The following is a 17,852-nucleotide window of genomic DNA, read 5'->3' as shown; positions in this document are numbered from 1 at the left end:
TTCAGTGCTCAGTGCTCAGTGCTGTGTTCAGTGTTCAGTGCTCAGTGCTGTGTTCAGTGTTCAGTGCTGTGTTCAGTGTTCAGTACTCAGTGTTCAGTGCTCAGTGCTCAGTGCTGTGTTCAGTGTTCAGTGCTCAGTGCTGTGTTCAGTGTTCAGTGCTCAGTGCTCAGTGCTGTGTTCAGTGTTCAGTGCTCAGTGCTCAGTGCTGTGTTCAGTGTTCAGTGTTCAGTGCTGTGTTCAGTGCTCAGTGCTCAGTGCTGTGTTCAGTGTTCAGTGCTCAGTGCTGTGTTCAGTGTTCAGTGCTCAGTGCTCAGTGCTGTGTTCAGTGTTCAGTGCTCAGTGCTGTGTTCAGTGCTGTGTTCAGTGCTCAGTGCTGTGTTCAGTGTTCAGTGCTCAGTGCTGTGTTCAGTGTTCAGTGCTCAGTGCTGTGTTCAGTGCTCAGTGCTCAGTGCTGTGTTCAGTGTTCAGTGCTCAGTGCTGTGTTCAGTGCTGTGTTCAGTGCTCAGTGCTGTGTTCAGTGCTGTGTTCAGTGTTCAGTGCTCAGTGCTGTGTTCAGTGCTCAGTGCTGTGTTCAGTGTTCAGTACTCAGTGTTCAGTGCTCAGTGTTCAGTGCTGTGTTCAGTGTTCAGTGTTCAGTGCTGTGTTCAGTGTTCAGTGCTCAGTGCTCAGTGCTGTGTTCAGTGCTCAGTGCTCAGTGCTGTGTTCAGTGCTCAGTGTTCAGTGCTGTGTTCAGTGTTCAGTGCTCAGTGCTGTGTTCAGTGCTGTGTTCAGTGCTCAGTGCTGTGTTCAGTGTTCAGTGCTCAGTGCTGTGTTCAGTGCTGTGTTCAGTGCTCAGTGCTGTGTTCAGTGTTCAGTGCTCAGTGCTCAGTGCTGTGCTCAGTGCTCAGTGCTCAGTGCTGTGTTCAGTGTTCAGTGCTCAGTGCTCAGTGCTGTGCTCAGTGCTCAGTGCTCAGTGTTCAGTGCTCAGTGCTGTGTTCAGTGTTCAGTGTTCAGTGCTCAGTGTTCAGTGCTCAGTGCTCAGTGCTCAGTGCTCAGTGCTCAGTGCTCAGTGCGGGCCGGGCGTCCTCCCCTCTGCTGCCGCTTCTCCCGGCGGAGCTGCTGAGTCCATAACCGGAAGTCGGGCTTTGGGAGAGCCGGAAGCGCCGGGAGCTGCAGGAATACAGCCGAGTGGAGCCGCCGAGCCGCCGAGACCCCGAGCCGCCGCGACTCCGCACTTTTGTCCCCGATCTTCTCTGTCGGACGAGCAGCCGGACTCGGACTCGGACTCGGACCCGGACTCGGACCCGGACCCGACACGGTGAGGACAGCGCGGGGGGCAGGAGCGCGGTGTCCGCAGTGTGGGACACATTTCCGTGCTTTGCTGTTAATGCAACTCCAGCGCCTCTATATAGGGGCTTGCATTGTATTAATGAACGAGATATATTGCCTTTAACCCCCAAATAAACGTGGGGTCCGGAGCTGCTGGGTGTGCGAAGGATGACTCGGTATCCTGAGAAAAGATCCCAGATGAAGGTTTCGTCTTCACACCCGACAGTTAACGGCAGTGCTGTCTTCAGTGCGTTTTTCTGGTCGTTTCGTAAACAGATATGGAATTGATAAGCCCAGCTATGCAATGTTTGCCTGTCAGCCGGATTTGCATGGCTGTGTCGGGCTGCGCATCCATTCATACTGTGTCTGTCGGAGGCAGGCTGCTCGAAAATCACCGCATATTGCGCTTGACAGCAACAATTGTGCAATTAAAAATGTGTATTAAAACCACTGCTAACTTTAGCATGTCGAATTAAATGATATGCATGGTATGTATTTAGAATAATTTGCACGATTCAGTGTGATCGGATTCATTGAATATTCTTAAGGCTAAATATTTGGTTACTTCAGCCAGACGGGGCGGGGGTGGGCCCTCGGTACAAGTCGCAACTGGGTGCGGTGTTGAAACAACTGTGTCGGCCGGAAGGTATGCATGCCTTCAAATACCTGGGATAGCAAACCGTGCGATGCCTCCAACAGCAGAGGGAGCCATAGGCTTGGTAAAGGGGTGCGGGTGCCCCCCGCCCCCGGGACAGCCACGTCTCGCAGCGGCAGCGGGCACACATGCCGCCATTCATACATCAGGACTGGCAGCCAAGGTTTGTTCTAGCGCTTCACCGCAATGCATGCTTCGAGCTGAGTCGATATTCTGGGATGATGAATCACTGTTTTTAATTGCGTGTCCTGTATTTATGCCCATTGCAGTATTGCATTTTGTTATTGTGAGTCTCTGTCCTGGAATGCATGAACCTAGAACAATGCCTTCATGTTTTTAAATTGCTCTTCTTTAAAAATCAAACTGACATTTTGTTACAAATGTGGTGAACTACACTCTCTGTTGAAGGTGAGCTTCTGCTTTTCTGATAGGCTCAGTTCCAGTTTCTGTGACTGTTTCTCCAAGGTGATTCAGAAAGATTAATGGCAGTTTCTTATGACCTAAATAAAATAGGCAGAGCCTGACAGGCAGTGAAATGGTTTTCCACTTATTGCTTTGGTGAATACATGATACACTTAACACTTTGGATAATGACTTTAAAGGTCTTGTGAATTTAATCTTTACAGGTGGTGACTGATGCATGATACGTGGATGCTATGAAACCCTGCAGTCTTTACAGTCAGCCTGTGGTCATGATTAAGGCTCCTGTATCCTATAAGGATATTTTTAGCTTTAATATCTATTCTGTGGGGAGTATAGGAACTAGTATTGATTTGAACACTTTACCTGACTTTACACATCCTTGTTTGTGACACTTTGTTAGATGTGGAAAGCTGCAGCTGGGAAAAACATTTCAATCAATGCTGACGATGGCGGTGACGACTGGGAGACCGATCCAGACTTTGAGGTACGGGGCGACTTTTTCATCTAGAAAATGAACCAAATACAGTGAACAGTATGGATCTGTCTAGATACGTTCCAACCTCGGCCTATAATAATCCATCATTGGATGAGTACATGTCTGTGTTTCTAAATCAGTGGTGGTTTAATCCTTGTGACCTTCTTTCATTCTTTTATATAGCATTTACTTGTAATGAACTAACTAGTATATCAACATTATTTTTAACTGGGGTTCGCTGCATTCTTCTGCTGCCCTTGGTTAGAGGAAGTAGAAAGGTGTTTTCCCACAATGTTATCTAATAGGAATAAAAGAAATAACAGTAACTAACTAACAATAGTTTTCAGTTTAAACCGTTGGACATTTAATGTGATTTCTCATAAATATACACAGTTGCCGTTGTTTGTTGTGGTTGACAGCAGGTTGTCTGTTTTACAGTGCCTTATCTCGTCTTATCTCCTCTGCTTATGTTATCTGATGCATTTTTCTGTAACTAGAACGACGTCTCTGAGAAAGAGCAGCGATGGGGCGCCAAGACCGTGGAAGGATCTGGACACCAGGAGCACATTAAGTAAGTCTCAAAGTCTCGAAGTACGAGTCCAACCTGGTTTAAATTCGCCCGCAATGCCGCAATGCCTCGGATGGCTGTTCCTTGTTCTGTTTTGTATGAAGTGTTGTTGGGCATCACGAGACTATTTCGCCTGCCTGCTTCTCACTTTTTTTTTGCGAATTGCAGCATTGTTTACTTTCTCGCATCTCTCGGGTCCTTCTTCACAGCATTCACAAGCTGCGTGAAAAAGTGTCGGTGGAGCACTGCAAGCTGAAGGAGAAGGAGCAGGAGAACATGCCCAAGGCCTCTCATGGCTACGGAGGGAAGTTTGGCGTGCAGCAGGACCGAATGGATAAGGTACAGGAGAAGCAGTGGGCTGGGGGGTTCCTTAAATGGTGCAAAAATAAAAATAAATAGTTGTAATCTACTTTTACATCTCAGTCTGCTATGGTATGATTTTAGATTAAAAGCAGACACAGGCCTGAACAGTGTGACACAGCAATATGTGAGATTTTCCAAGAACATCCACGTGAAAAGAGACACCAAATAGACACGAAAATACATTTTTTAAACTGTCCTAGGCTGTTCTGCTGCCCTCGGTCTTGGCAAGCGATATCACTGACGCCGTTTGAAATCCATTATGTTGTAAACAGTCTGGCAGTGTTTAGGGCATCTCTCCCACCCCGTGTTCCCTATCAATTTCCTGGTGAAATAATCTTCCGGCTTGTGCGAGCCACCCGATCGGTGGGTCAGGGAGCCGACGCCAGCAGCCGCATCATGAGCCAGTCATGCGCTCCCCTTTCAGGCCTAATGTGTGAACAGACTAACACGGGGCCTGCCAGAACAAAAGAGTCTCCGCGAGCTAATGATTCACACCTTTCCGCATGAAGCGGCCGCGCAAATCGCTCTGTCATCACCGATATTGTTCTGATGGCAAGAGCTGATGCAGCAGCACTTTGGTGGAAAATAAAAGGTAGGCCTTGCAATAGACTGCTGTTTATCTAGAATTAGAGTTGGTCAGTTGTAGGAACTCAAAGATATTGGCTCAAAGGGGCCAAAGCATCGAAGCAAGAGAGCTGGACGTCAGTTGTGCAGTAGCTGGACTCCTTGTGATGAAACCCTGTTTTTTTTTCTCAGTGGTGAGAGCAGCCTTTCTGTAATTCCCTTTAAATGGATTTAATTTACTTCCCTTTTTATTTACATTCACTTTTGAGTGCAAGGGTGATACCCGAGACAACCGCATGTGTTTTCTGAATTGGTTCCCTGTTCTGTGTTAAAGTGAAGTGTAAGACGTAAAACCCCAAAATACTTTCTACTCTGCCTCGGTCTAAAAGTAATTTCTTGGAGAATCTATGTACGATTGTGTGCTTGTTCCTCCTCCACACATTTCATGGTTTAAAATTAAAGAAGTGAAAGAAGGGCAGGGGGCGTTGGCTGTAACACAATCTGGTTTATTAAAGGCCACCCATGTGTTTTGGTAGAATACATGTATATGTCAATTGTTTCTGTAAGTGACAGTGGTGGTGAAACTTTTCATTAAAGACAAGTCTTCCTTTCCACAGTCTGCCGTCGGCCACGAGTATCAGAGCAAACTGTCCAAGCACTGCTCTCAGACGGACTCGGCGAAAGGATTCGGCGGCAAATTTGGAGTTCAGGCCGACCGAGTCGATCAGGTACAGAACTTTAAAGCCCCAAAAAACTCATTCTGCCTCCCTGTCGTTGTGATTAGCCATTGTTAGCACTCATCCTTCTTCGGGAGTTTATATATATATATGTATATATATGATTACAAGGCATGATTAGTGTCTTAAAAGCCCTTAATATTCTCTTAATGGTGTTCACCTGCACAGTAATGACTAGAAGGTTCTCTGCTCTTCAGAATGGCGACTTCAAACTGTTAAACATAAAACGTGCCTGTGATCTGAAAATGTGTGCAAAGAACAGAGAGCATCTTTCATATTAATTAACTTTTGGGTTTTGAGATGATTAATTAACAGCCGATCTCTTGACAAATGTCTCCTACCCGGTAGTTCTCATAAGGATAGATACGTCCAGGAGATTGAAAAGCTTGATCAAAAAGTCTCCGAAGAACCATTTGAATATCTGCACCTTGTGTAACGCTCAGTGGGACTCGATGTGTGTTTGTTTTTATTCGTACGAGGTTACATTATAGCGCTTGACATTTTTTTTCTGTTTTTAGTCTGCAGTTGGGTTCGAGTATGCTGGCAAGACCGAGAAACACGCTTCACAGAAAGGTGCTGTTTTCCCCCTTTATCCCCAATATCATGTGAATGTAATAAATCATTATCCTGGATCGTTGGTGATTGCAGTCGAGGGCAGTACTCCCTCATGAAACCTGATCTCGTGCGTAGTAAACGCTCGCACGGTGTTATTGTAGGAGCAGTGGGATGCAGCACGCTTTCATATACATGGATTGCGTAGCTTTTTTAGGGGGGGGGATACTGTAATACTTGTGTGTCCTTGTAGCCTATTTTCTCATGCATTGTAATCACTCTCTTGTGTGTCTCAATATTAGCCGCTCAGACCCGCCCAGATTTCCCAAATTGTTCTGTGCCTTTCATTTTGCTGGAGCTCCTGCCCGAGCTTGCCGTGCAATCTGTAATAATCTGACATTTCTGTTTCCCCGACAATTGATCCTACGAAGTGTACAAGCGGCCCAGTTGTGTAGGCAGATAAAAGGGCTGTTGCATCTATACGCACACACACACTGCGGTGTAAGGAATGTCTTATGGATTCCAACAGAGGATTTGCACTTTAAGAAGAAAACAAATAACGCTGGCATGTGTTCGTGGTCAGTATGCTGTGAAGTACCTCTCACAGTCACCTGTCTGACACTAAACACGGGTCCGGAGCCAACCAGGTCCTGTCTGCATCCGTCCGACCGGGTTGTGCAATCTGCTCTCACAACATGCTCCCATCTCTCCACACGCTTCTTGTTTTCCTCTGTTGATTGTGTTGTCAATTTACGTTGCTTTTTAATCGACGAGTTGCCCTTCTCTCCCCAGCGTCAGACTGTCGGCCTGCATGGCTTCGCAGTTGCCGTGTTTTACTTTGCTTTTGCTGTCTTGAACCATTTAGACTACTCCTCTGGTTTTGGGGGGAGGTATGGTGTTCAGGCTGACCGTGTTGACGAGAGCGCGGTAGGATTCGATTACCAGGGCAAAACTGAGAAACATGAGTCTCAGAAAGGTTTGTTTCCTTTGCTATTTTATGGAGTTCTGTTTTTAAGGGTTTGTTCTCGGCTGAATGTGTGGTATAGGCATAAACATTTTCCTTTGCTCAGCCATTGCAACATGTGTAGTAAAGCCTTGGACCTTTTTTTTTGGATACAGCATATATTAAAGAAAATGTAATTGTTAAAAAGGAAAGGTGGGTAGAATATACATATATACAGGTTTATTGTTTATATGTTAGCTTTTTTTAGGCATATATATATATATATATATATATATATATATATGTATAGTATAAAGACTATTTTACACATGGTAAGAGTGTAACATGGGACATTTATCATTTGTGTTCCTAACAAAGAAACGGAGCATTTCTGGATTTCAATATTGTTGATTAAACTGTGCTGTATTTAAGCGGCTTTTCTTCTGTAACTTTCAGACTATTCCAAAGGCTTTGGTGGTAAATTTGGAGTGGAAATGGACAAAGTGGACAAAAGTGCAGTGGGATTCGAGTACCAGGGGAAGACCGAAAAACACGAGTCGCAGAAAGGTTTGTTGGCTGCAGCCGCAATTAAGACTCAACGTGGTATATTTGTTTGGTTTTCTAGGTAAATCAAACGCCCATCTTTTTGGACTGTTTTGTCTCCTGGAAAATGAGCGCACTCTCCTGTCGTTTGCAATGTCCAGACACGCTGGTCTCTGATAGGTGGAGAGCTGGTAACAGAGCGCCTTGCCACATCTTCAGAATGTGACATGAGGATCCTGTTAGAATACTCCAATAATATGTATTTTTGAACAAAGACACAATAGTCTTTTGTTTTTACCACCCTATGGCTCTTTTCTTTATTAAAGCATGGTGGTCTATCTGTCTGTTGGTGGCAGCTGGGGGATTAGGTTCTTGGCTCGGGGCTCTTGTGCTCAATTTTTGGGCTCCTCACTTCCAGGTTGGCTATAGAGTTGAACTCATTGTACATCTGGATATAATGTTCTGTAATGCAAGGCATTCAAGTTTACCAACTGGATTGAAAGAAAACAAGTGTCTGGAAACATACATGTATAATCAATACACCATTCAAAAGTATTTTTTTATTTTTAAACCCATGTTATATTGTTTTCTTATAGGACCCCATTCATAATTTGCATTCCTGAAAAAACAATTTCTGATGTTGGGTGTTTGCCACTTATTTCAGTTTAGTACCAGGTATAACGTTTGCAAGAAGTTTGTTCTACTCGTAAATAGTAACACAATTGGATATTAAGTAACGATGCCCAAAGTCAATATCTTTTATGGGTGCAATGTAATATTTGCACCAAAAGATGGAGCTAAAACCAACCAGAGGAATGTGTTCTAGCATTGCAAAAGAGCACACTAAACCTTTATCTTTTTAATATATATATATTACACCATAGTTTATCTATTATGCCACTATAATGGATGGATGAAGTTCGATAGTGATAGAAAAATAACCAGAGAAATGTTCAGGATCGTGAAATTGTCATAGGGCTGGGCGGTATAACGTAAAAAACTATACCGGTATTAATTTACGGACCGGTTTGGACTTTTAATATACCTTCATATCGGTATTTTAAAGTTTTCTATGCTAAATTGAATACTTTACTAATTACAGTGTCATTCAGTCATAGCATTCAGCTCCCAATAAACGTGATCATGTCCCGTATCCCACAACTTGCTGTGCCGGCTGCTTGAGACTGCGCTGTCTGACATGAGATGCATCTGATCAAAAAACGCCGATAGTGTTCGTTTAGCACAGCTTTCCGCAGATCTGCACAGCTACACCAATGGGATCAATTGGATCCTGCAGATCTGCGCAGAACTGTGCTAATCTGCGCTACAAGATTTCTTGACAAACCCTGCAGAAATCGATTTAATTGGATGATTTCATTTATTATTTTTATATTTCGTTTTTATAAAAAAAAATAGAATTGCCAATCATTTAAGTAACAACTTTATTATTGTGCATCATATTTACATTATATTTTTAAAAATAATTGATGTAATTATTTAAGAAATCATCTAGAATTCTGTATTTATGGTTTTGACATTTGCTGCCTCAGCAAAATATCGAAAATAAATTCCAGGTGTATTGCGTGTTGACATAAACAAACAGACGTGATGAATGCACAGTGAATGAAGATGAGATGGAGGAGAGCAGTGCGGGTGAAACTTCACAGCAAGTGACCCTGGTGAATCTGTCCCGAAGAAAGGTGCGTCGTTGATAGTGTGGACATGATTTGGTATCGAGACAACTGACGCAGAACAGGGACACGTAATTCAATGTCAGTTGTCCTATTATTTTTGCTTTACGAACAGTATAAAATGGCCATTAATAAATACCGTCATACAGTCAAAAATGTGAAAAATACCGTGATAATGTATTTTGGCCATATCGCCCAGCCCTATCAGCCCTAAAACACGTCAGAATAACAAACCACTTGGTAAACTATTCCAATTATTTATAATTGCAGTGATGATCCAAAGTAGCAGATTTTGAGAGAGGTTGAACCATTTGCTTCTCACATCCTTGATTGTGACTTTTAAGAAAGTTTTTCAATCGGGACGAACATGCACAGTAACAGGGTTATTTATTTGTTATAAACCATCTGGAAGTGTATTTGTTTCTGTTCTGCTGTTGTCTCTCAATTCTTCTGCCTTTCACTCCCTTTGCTAAATAAGCATCGCCACATAATAACTGGGGTGTCTGTATTATGTGCGCAGACTATGTTAAGGGGTTTGGAGGGAAGTTTGGTGTCCAGACAGACAGGCAGGACAAGTCCGCCCTCGGCTGGGACCACCAGGAGAAGCTGCAGCTGCATGAGTCTCAGAAAGGTACTTGTGTTTCGGGGACAGTGTTTCACGCTGCGGGCGTTCAGATGTTTTCTGACTTTCTCATTCTGGGTATCCTTGCTTTTCCCCTGCATAAATATAATGTTTTTATTTATGCATTTGCTTATTTGTTTCCTTTTTGCATCGATGAACTGGGTAGGTATTTTTGCTTTTTATGTCTTTGTTTACTACATATTCAGCTGAAATAAAATGTTCATACATGTGTAGATAGTTGGATATAATGGATTTGAACATCACTTACTGCCCCTTATTAAAAGGATTCACACGTTTTTACATATTGAGTTAAACATTGCCAAACTAAATGCAGGCAAATCCACGTAGACAAAACCTTACTCAAGATCCTTTAATAAAACATCAGCGTTGGTTTAATGGTAGGGACTGTGTAACAGTTCAGTAAAGGTCATGTACATACGTCTGCTGTTATCTTCTGTTAATGTCCGCATGAGAGATGGGGGTGGGAACGTATTCCTCGTTAAAGACAGTCTGTGTTGTCCCGAGATCAGAAATTAACCCTGTGCCCCCTTGGTTACACAGTGTGTGTTTTGTCACTTATCACTGTATATGAAATGCTGATCCTTTGAATATACAGTATTGTATGGCCATAATAAGCCGCTGCGATCGGTACACTCCTTTCCGTTGGAATATATTTATTGAGTTAGCTAAAACGAAATATATAAACTGAGGGAATAAGTCAAACTCCTCATCCGAAATCCAAATGTTGCTTTGTCTGTAGAAATAGCCTATGTAAGATTTAACAAGTTTTTAGTTAGCTGAGCAATCCATTAGTGAGATAATTCCCAATGTCAATAGATGTTCAACTGATCTGATTTTGTGTAATTCTGAGAGGTGTGCATGATTTAAAGGGTTTATTACTTATTTTGCATTGATTTGAAGCACAATTGTGTGTTTTTACGAGACCAGTAATGGTGTTTTCATTCTTTTAAAATGGACATTGAATTGAAAACATCAATGATGGGAAAATGTATGTGTTGTAGGAAACTGCAATACCTTCTACAGAAGTCTCAGAATATCCTAAACACCTGTAAAAACTGGGGGTAAGATTGAATCATGATGTGAAAAGGAGCCTTTGCTTGTAAAGAGAGGAAAAAAAAAACACTTGTTTTGGGTTTTACAATTTCACTAACTCGGATCTCAGCCTTGTTTATTAAACAGAACTTTATCATTTATCTCTCACCCACTGAGGCTAAAAACAGTCTTTTGAAAACTAATTTTTCATCTAACAAAATTGAAGTGGCACAAACTGGGAGTCTAACCTAGTTTGTGGAATATGTAAATTTAAGGAAAAATGAATGGCTTCTAAAATAGAATTCTGGTCAACTGCATTCCGTGCCGCTTTAATCTGGTTATAGGCCGCCCGGAACAGTTTCTCCAAGATGAGACTCGGCACAACTTTAAAATGCCATCCCAGTGCCGTGGAGGAGACTTTCTGTGGAAGGGGTGGTTTTATTTAACGCACTCTGGTTTGAATTCCCTTTGTGTTCACCCTGTTGTGTTTGACCTTCTTTCCCGATGATGATTGTGTCTCTCCTACTGTGGCTTGTGGATTTTTTCAGATTATAAGAAAGGGTTCGGAGGGAAATACGGTGTTCAGCTGGAGAGGCAGGACAAATGTGCCGTGGGCTTTGAACACCAGGAGAAACTGGCTAAGCACGAGTCCCAACAAGGCACAGTTGCACTAAAGCTACCGGCAGAACTGTAGCGCTCTCCAGCCCAGATTTGGATCTATAGATTTGGTTTCTCCATTCCGTGTGTGTTGATACAATTGACGTTTACATGACTTTATCTACAAGATAGATCAGCGATTTAACTTGAAGTAATGATGCATTCTAGATATGAGCCGACCTATTTTATTTATGAAGTAAGACCCCTGGTTCCTCATTGCCAGTGCAGTCTGAAATGTCCAGAAGGTGGCACTAGTGCCCTGAATACAAGTTCAGACTTTAGGAACAGGCGATTCCAGTTTGACTATTGAAACCCCAGTAATAACGCACCCCACCATGATCATGTCTGCAAGATGGCTGATCTGGGTTTTACTTATTTCTTTGATTATAATTATGCTTAGATGTAAAATGGCAGTAAGTGCTAATCTTTTAAAGCTGGGGTCGTAGAGTACTACAGTTTTGGAAAGTGCCTTCATTTGTGTATCCCACCCCCCCTACAGTGAGCGTGCTTGGATGTGTCCGCCCCTCTAATCCCGTCCCCATTGCTTCTCGCCGCTGTGGACGGATGTCCTCTTTGCTCGCTGCTCCAATGCACCCTGCCAGGCAGCCTCGCACCCAACGCAGCTTTGGATGCAGCTCATGACCCAAACCAGCTTCCAAATGAAACAGTGTCATGCGCCATTGAGAAAAAGGCTGGAAAAGACTTGTTTTGTTTGTTTGTTGTAGCTTTGCGCACAGGGTTGCATGACATTGCATTCCACAGTTTTTTTCTTTGCGGGGTTGTTGGAGGAACAGCAGTGAGTCGGCTGTCGTTAACTGTGATGTGTTGTGTTGTTGTAGACTACTCTCGAGGGTTCGGTGGGAAGTATGGTGTTCAGAAGGACCGGATGGATAAGGTATTGTCCTTTCATATACTTTCTGCGTGAAGTCATTTTGGTGAAAATATCCTTCCTAGAAATGGGAATATTTCGTTTTTAACCACTAAATTTTCTAAACTGCTACGTTTACACGGGTAATCTGCTTTCTGTTGATTTTAATATTGAATTACTTTTGCTGGCTTACATTTTGAATGTACTGTAATTAAGTGCGTGTTCTTAATTATGATAAGAACATGGTCTTCTAATTCTCAGTGTATTGAATCTTTTCATCTGCGTTTGATCCCATTCTGAAGGGTTTATTTTAATCTATTGATGGTAAACCTAGACTCTCCGACAGTGTGGAGCCGTATCCTAATCTCGGTCTGTTTTTAATCGTTTTTAGAGTGCCGGTACATTTGAGGTGATTGAGAAGCCAAGTCCGGCCTATCAGAGGACCAAACCAGTGGAAGCCAGTGGTATGTAAACAGTGTTTCACGGGACGTGTGTTCAAAGGCAGCGATCTTCTCCACATTGTAGGGATCCCCAAATCCTGGGAGGCCCGGTGGACTGTTTTTCTTCCAACTGAGCACTTGGCTACAGTACTAAACCCACAACTGGGTTCATAATCCAGTCCTTGTCATTTATTTAAGGTCTTAAGCATTTGGACAGATGTGTAACTGTAGACATCTGACCAGGAATTGTAACTGATATGCCAATTAGTTTATATCCCGAGTCAGTAATTTTCAGGCTGCAGGATGAATCAAAACCACACCTCAATGGATATTTAATTTATTGTTCCTGGTTTCCTTTTCTCTCCCGCAGCTGGCAGTGGTGCTAGTAGCATCAAGGCCAGGTTTGAAAACATCGCCAAGCAGAAGGAAGAAGAAGATCGCAAGAGGGCGGAGGAGGAAAGAGCTCGACGCCAGGCCAGCGAGAAACAGGAGCAGGATGAGGCCAGGAGGAAGATTGAGGTAAGCGGGGGGGGTGGAGGCCACAGCTCTCGTTTAGGATGAAGGTAGATTTAATTTTCTCTGACTTGGCCGTTTGGCAGGATTTATTTATACGTTTACTCACTCCATGTTCATCTGGATGCTTTTGGAAGCCGGCCTAGATTGTCGTCTCCGTTGGGCCTTCCGAGACAGTCTTTGTGTTTTTTACATCTGTTTCAACTGACGCAGGAGCAAGCCAAAGCCAGACCTCCATCTCCCGAGCCCGAGCCGGAGCCCGAGCCGGAACCCGAGCCCGAGCCTGTGCCCAAGCCCAAGACCAAGACCAGTCCGGCACCTGTCCTCCAGAAGAAGGTCGAGTGCCCAACTTATGAGGTCAGAGAACTTGTCGAGACTATGAATACCCAACAACTCTGTCTGTCTCTAGACACAGAGCCTGTATTTGAGCTCCTCTCGGGGCCTGGCTGAGGAGACCCGTGTGAAGTGTTCCTCTCGCTATGAATGTACATGATCCAGAAACTGTTTTTTTTTTGTTCAGGCAGCATTAACAATGTTTTCTTGCAGGACGTGTCTCTGTACGACGAGCCGGCCTATGAGGCAACAGATGAGCACTCCCATCCGCACGGGGCAGACGCCACCAAAACACAGGCGTCCAGCTACCAGGATGACGTCTACGAGGTGGAGCCTCAGGGGACTCGCGAGCAGGAAGCGATTTACCAGGACCCGGACGAGGACAGCCAGTATCAAGGAGGTACCGAAAGAGCCACATTCGTTGAGCAACAGATGCATTAGTGCTGCGGTGACTGTGACATGTCATTGTACTTAAACCCTACGTTTACAGGATAGGGAAAACATCTGGGGACACGTGTGGGTCCTTCTTCTGGGGGCAACAGAAGTGTGTGTGGACATTGACCTTCTGTACCCTTGGAAATCAGGTCTTACAGTAGCGTGTCTTGTCTTTAAGGAGATGCTCAGACCTACACGGAGTATGGAGAAGACCTGGGCGTCACCGCGGTGGCTCTGTATGACTACCAAGCAGGTGAGCAACGGGCATCAGCTGGGCTTCCCTCACAAGACAACCATGCTGTACCCCGAGGGGATTCGCTGCTCATCAGAAACGCAGGCAACCCCGCCGTCACCGCAGCGCTGAGGACGGTCGAGACTGTGATTTGGCACCGAGGCTGTTGCCCCAGTTAGAAACCTGACGCTATGGCCCAGAGTGTCCAGAAGGGACCATCCTCATTCCTGTACTGGGAACATGTGGCATGGGGGGTGTTCAGCACAATGACAACCTTCTGCACCCAGGTGGTCTCCAGGCCCCGGGACAGCTCTGTGTGAGGAGGCAGGGGCCCCTGGGCAGTTCTGGCTGATTCCAAAGCTCGCCGTAGAAAGATGGGCAAGAGCTCAGCGCCTGGGCCATGTTTCCAGGTTTCAAATTGTCAGCCAGGAGGCGGAGCTACAAACCTGAACGCTTTATTTTGTCAATTAAAAAACCCTGAATTGATTGGTTTTTAAAGAACATAGTTTTAAATTCGGTGTCTAATTACTGTGACTGTGGAGATTGATTATAATAATTAAAAAGTGAGCCTGCTTTTTTAATTAATTTACGGATTGATCTGTGATTTTATTGTGCTTCCCCCAGCTGGACCAGGCCAGGCACTTGCGTTTTTTTAACCTGAACCAAGTCGATCCTCTCAATGTTGTCGTTTCAGCCGGCGACGACGAGATCTCCTTCGACCCCGACGACATCATCACCAACATCGAGATGATCGACGAGGGCTGGTGGCGCGGTGTGTGCAAGGGCGCGTACGGGCTCTTCCCAGCCAACTACGTCGAGGTCCGGCAATAAGACCTTCCGCCGGATGGTTTCGCCTTAACTGCCGCGCGCTGGAGCTCGCGAGTTGCCCTTTCCGTTCTGTCTGTCGCTGAGCCGCCCGCGGCCGCACTGTGTGTCTGTTCTCAGGTCTGTCCTGCTTTATCATGTTATTTCTTCTCCTCATCGCAAGTTCTGAACTGAAATGTCACAAGATTGAGGCTGCTGGGGGGGTTCATTATCACGGGGTTCGACCTCTCCTGGTCGCATGTAAACGCTAAAGAAAAACAAACCTTCAACTTTCTGACTCTTCTGTGCTTCGACTGCAGCTGCCCTGAAGACGTAAAGAAGCAGCTGCGTCGCAGCTGTGAAATGCAGCTTTAATTCACAATCATGCTTATCGTAGCTAACGCGAGGAGAATAGTTTCTCTCGGTTAAATCTGCTCAATTAAAAGTGTTATTAACTGAACGATCCTGCAGGCATGGGAATTTCCTTTTTCCAGTTGTTTTTAATGTTAGTGCTCAGATTAAGTAAAAGTATTAATCGGGAATTAAATCCCCCTTCTTGGCCAAAAGCTGCGTGTATAATTATGACCGCCAAGATTTCCCGTTTCTCGTCATCACCCACATCGCTGTGTGGGTACGAGTTCGGCGGTGCGTTGTGGCCGATATGTGGTTCTCGGAGTGGCACCGACCGCGTGCAGAGAGATCGTCTGCGGTGGAAATTGCGTGTGAGTCGCTTACTGGCGTGCGCGCTGTGCAGCAATATGTATTTGTCCCTGTTGAGAATCGCTCTCTTTCTGGGTTTGTTTCATTCCTGCGATATGAAGTGCTGTGGTTGCTTGGAGAGATGAAAAAACGGGAAGAAAAGGCAAAATAAAATAGTTTTGCACATGTATTCGAACGTTGTGTTTTTTTAATGAAATGCAGTTTTGCATCGCAGGCCTGTCAAGCAGATAGACGGTGGATTTGCAGCTAAACTGGTTTGAATTATTATAATTTTTTTAAACATCCCTTTCAGATGCAGTCAAACAATCTCCTGTATCGACTCGTTTCGTTCTATAAACCTGTAGATTGCGAAACATTCCCTGTTTCTTATTTCGTTTCACTTCATGTCATGCTCTTCGATTCGGTGGCGTTCCTTCACCTTTTCTTTTCCTCTTCGGCTTATTTTTACGAGGCATTGTGAGCAGAAATGGGGCCATATGTGTGACATCATAAATGTTGACCAACGAAATGTAAAATTAACTGAAATGTGCAAATAAGGGGGGGGTCTGGTTTAATGTTAAAATCTAATGAATGCTTATTATAAGAACCAAGATTGTTGATAGTCTTATGCTAATGACTATGACAATCATTAAAGTCTGTGTCCGTGTCATCACCATTATTATTTTTTAATTTTTCCTGTTTATTACAGATTTACAATTGTTCCATCATGATTGGGTTGGGGTTTTATAATTAAGTGACTTTTTCCAGTACATTTGATCTTTATATCAGCTTGCATAATACACTAAACCTACATTATTATTATTTTTGGTTGTTGTTTTTTTTTTAAGTCAATAAAGTTTTCAGTAAACAGTTTTTATGGGACTATTGTTTCTGTTCTTCAGTTTAAGACTTATTTAAGGAATTGTATTTTAAACTGCTGGCTTTTATCCTGGTAATTAGTCAGGGAGGCCATTCAATTTGAAATTAACAAATGTATATTCTATATATTCTGAATATTATAATCAATACCTTATGCTACGCACTCCATTAGGTTTATGTTATTTAAATACTAGATATGACATTTTTTGAGTAATGGTGATATAATAAAATACATTTTCATCGTGCCTTTCCCCTCAAGCACGGCAAAGTCACACGTCTGAAGCCATGGTGTAAGAAAGGTGCTCCGTGTGTTACTGTACTCAATTTCTCCAAGCTTTTCTCCAGCCTTTCAATGCAGCAGAAGCACAAAACCAATTACAAAAATAAAAGCCATGTAAATAAGAGATATACATTAAGGAGTGTGTCTAAGAATGGGGAAAGAAAGAAGTCCAGTCTGTGCCCCTGCAGTCCTCACGCTTTATGCACACGGATGTGTCGATTATAAATGAAGGGAACAGACTGAATACACGTCCCGTCAGGACTGTACCTGAGCCACCGATCGGAGAATTCACTGGGACGTTATGCGAAGGGAAGGACCAGGACTGCTGGCATTCGTGTGATTTAATAAAAGGTTAAAAGAAGACCGATTTTGTCACTTGTATATCCTCTCAGTATCGTTGGGCTTTTTTGGTGACATTCAGGATAAACAATCCTCCCCTGATCCTGACATTTTGAGCAATTATGTGTTTTTATGATAAATGTACTATTTGGACACACATGTTTCGTATTAAATCAGTCTGTCTTAAAGATTTTAGAAGGCAAGTATTACATGTGTATTTCTGTAGCATCTGCCATTTCTAAACCAAGCATGAAGAGTTTCCAGTGTTTCTGTTCAGGAGTATCTTTACAGGAGCGGAAGTTCATGTGAATTCAAACCGTGTTTGAAGCAGAGAGTGACAAACTGCAGCCCTCAACAAGGGGCTCGTTCTGTTACAGTGAACCGTCACCAAACAGGTCTCAAACCATTCAGCACAAACGGACATGATCAGGACTACAGCAGCGACTGTCCTGTAGTGCAGCCTTCAGCATCCGTCACCTTGTTGACACGAGCAGGATTGTATTCGAACCTTGTCTTTAGATCAGATTCATTTATTGACATGACTCTTTCCCCCCAGAAGGCTTGGTTTGGCTTCCTGAGATGACAGAGAATGCAGGAGGTGGAAATGAGAACGAACGTGTCCCTGTTGGTCCTTGTAGGCCCTGCACACGCTGTTGAGATCAGGTGGCCTATTTGCGGTGAACCCGGCCAGCTGTCTTCTGAAAGGAAGAGATCTGCGATGTTTGTGGAGGAAGAGGAGAGCTGAAAGAGGATTTAATTAGCCGGCACCGAGGAGTTGGCACACATCTTGCATAAGTGCCACAGAGAACAGAGCCACGGCACACCTCGGTGCATTAGTGGAGTGAATGGGAGGTAATTCAATTAAATTAAATAAAA

At 43.9% G+C, this 17,852-nt stretch overlaps 1 protein-coding gene across 3 annotated transcripts; it reads left to right on the top strand.

Moving 5' to 3' along the window:
* The first annotated feature begins 1,116 nt into the window (after positions 1-1,116).
* LOC136747606 (src substrate protein p85) lies at positions 1,117-16,351 on the top strand. Of its 3 annotated transcripts, XM_066700556.1 has the most exons (17): positions 1,117-1,297; positions 2,787-2,870; positions 3,359-3,432; positions 3,639-3,768; positions 4,974-5,084; positions 5,612-5,666; positions 6,511-6,621; positions 7,045-7,155; positions 9,343-9,453; positions 11,046-11,156; positions 11,994-12,049; positions 12,414-12,486; positions 12,833-12,981; positions 13,189-13,332; positions 13,522-13,708; positions 13,922-13,996; positions 14,670-16,351. In XM_066700556.1, exons 2-17 carry the CDS (start codon positions 2,787-2,789, stop codon positions 14,804-14,806), a joined length of 1,719 nt encoding a protein of 572 aa, XP_066556653.1. In that variant the 5' UTR covers positions 1,117-1,297; the 3' UTR covers positions 14,807-16,351. The 3 variants fall into 3 exon arrangements, with proteins under 3 accessions (XP_066556653.1, XP_066556654.1, XP_066556657.1); XM_066700557.1 differs by lacking the exon at positions 11,046-11,156; XM_066700560.1 differs by lacking the exons at positions 9,343-9,453; positions 11,046-11,156 and having other exon boundaries at positions 1,118-1,297.
* Positions 16,352-17,852: the final 1,501 nt, after the last annotated feature.

The sequence above is a fragment of the Amia ocellicauda genome, chromosome 4 (genome assembly GCF_036373705.1).
Source record: "Amia ocellicauda isolate fAmiCal2 chromosome 4, fAmiCal2.hap1, whole genome shotgun sequence".
NCBI lineage: Eukaryota > Metazoa > Chordata > Actinopteri > Amiiformes > Amiidae > Amia > Amia ocellicauda.
The sequence above is the reverse complement of the archived record's forward strand: the minus strand, read 5'-3'. Positions and strand labels throughout refer to the sequence as shown.

Excerpts from the sequence above, each read along its gene's own strand:
- LOC136747606 (XM_066700556.1), top strand. The coding sequence starts at position 2,787 with ATGTGGAAAGCTGCAGCTGGGAAAAACATTTCAATCAATGCTGACGAT. Across the intron at positions 3,433-3,638 it reads GGACACCAGGAGCACATTAA|CATTCACAAGCTGCGTGAAA; the intron begins GTAAGTCTCAAA and ends CCTTCTTCACAG. Across the intron at positions 13,333-13,521 it reads TCGAGTGCCCAACTTATGAG|GACGTGTCTCTGTACGACGA; the intron begins GTCAGAGAACTT and ends GTTTTCTTGCAG.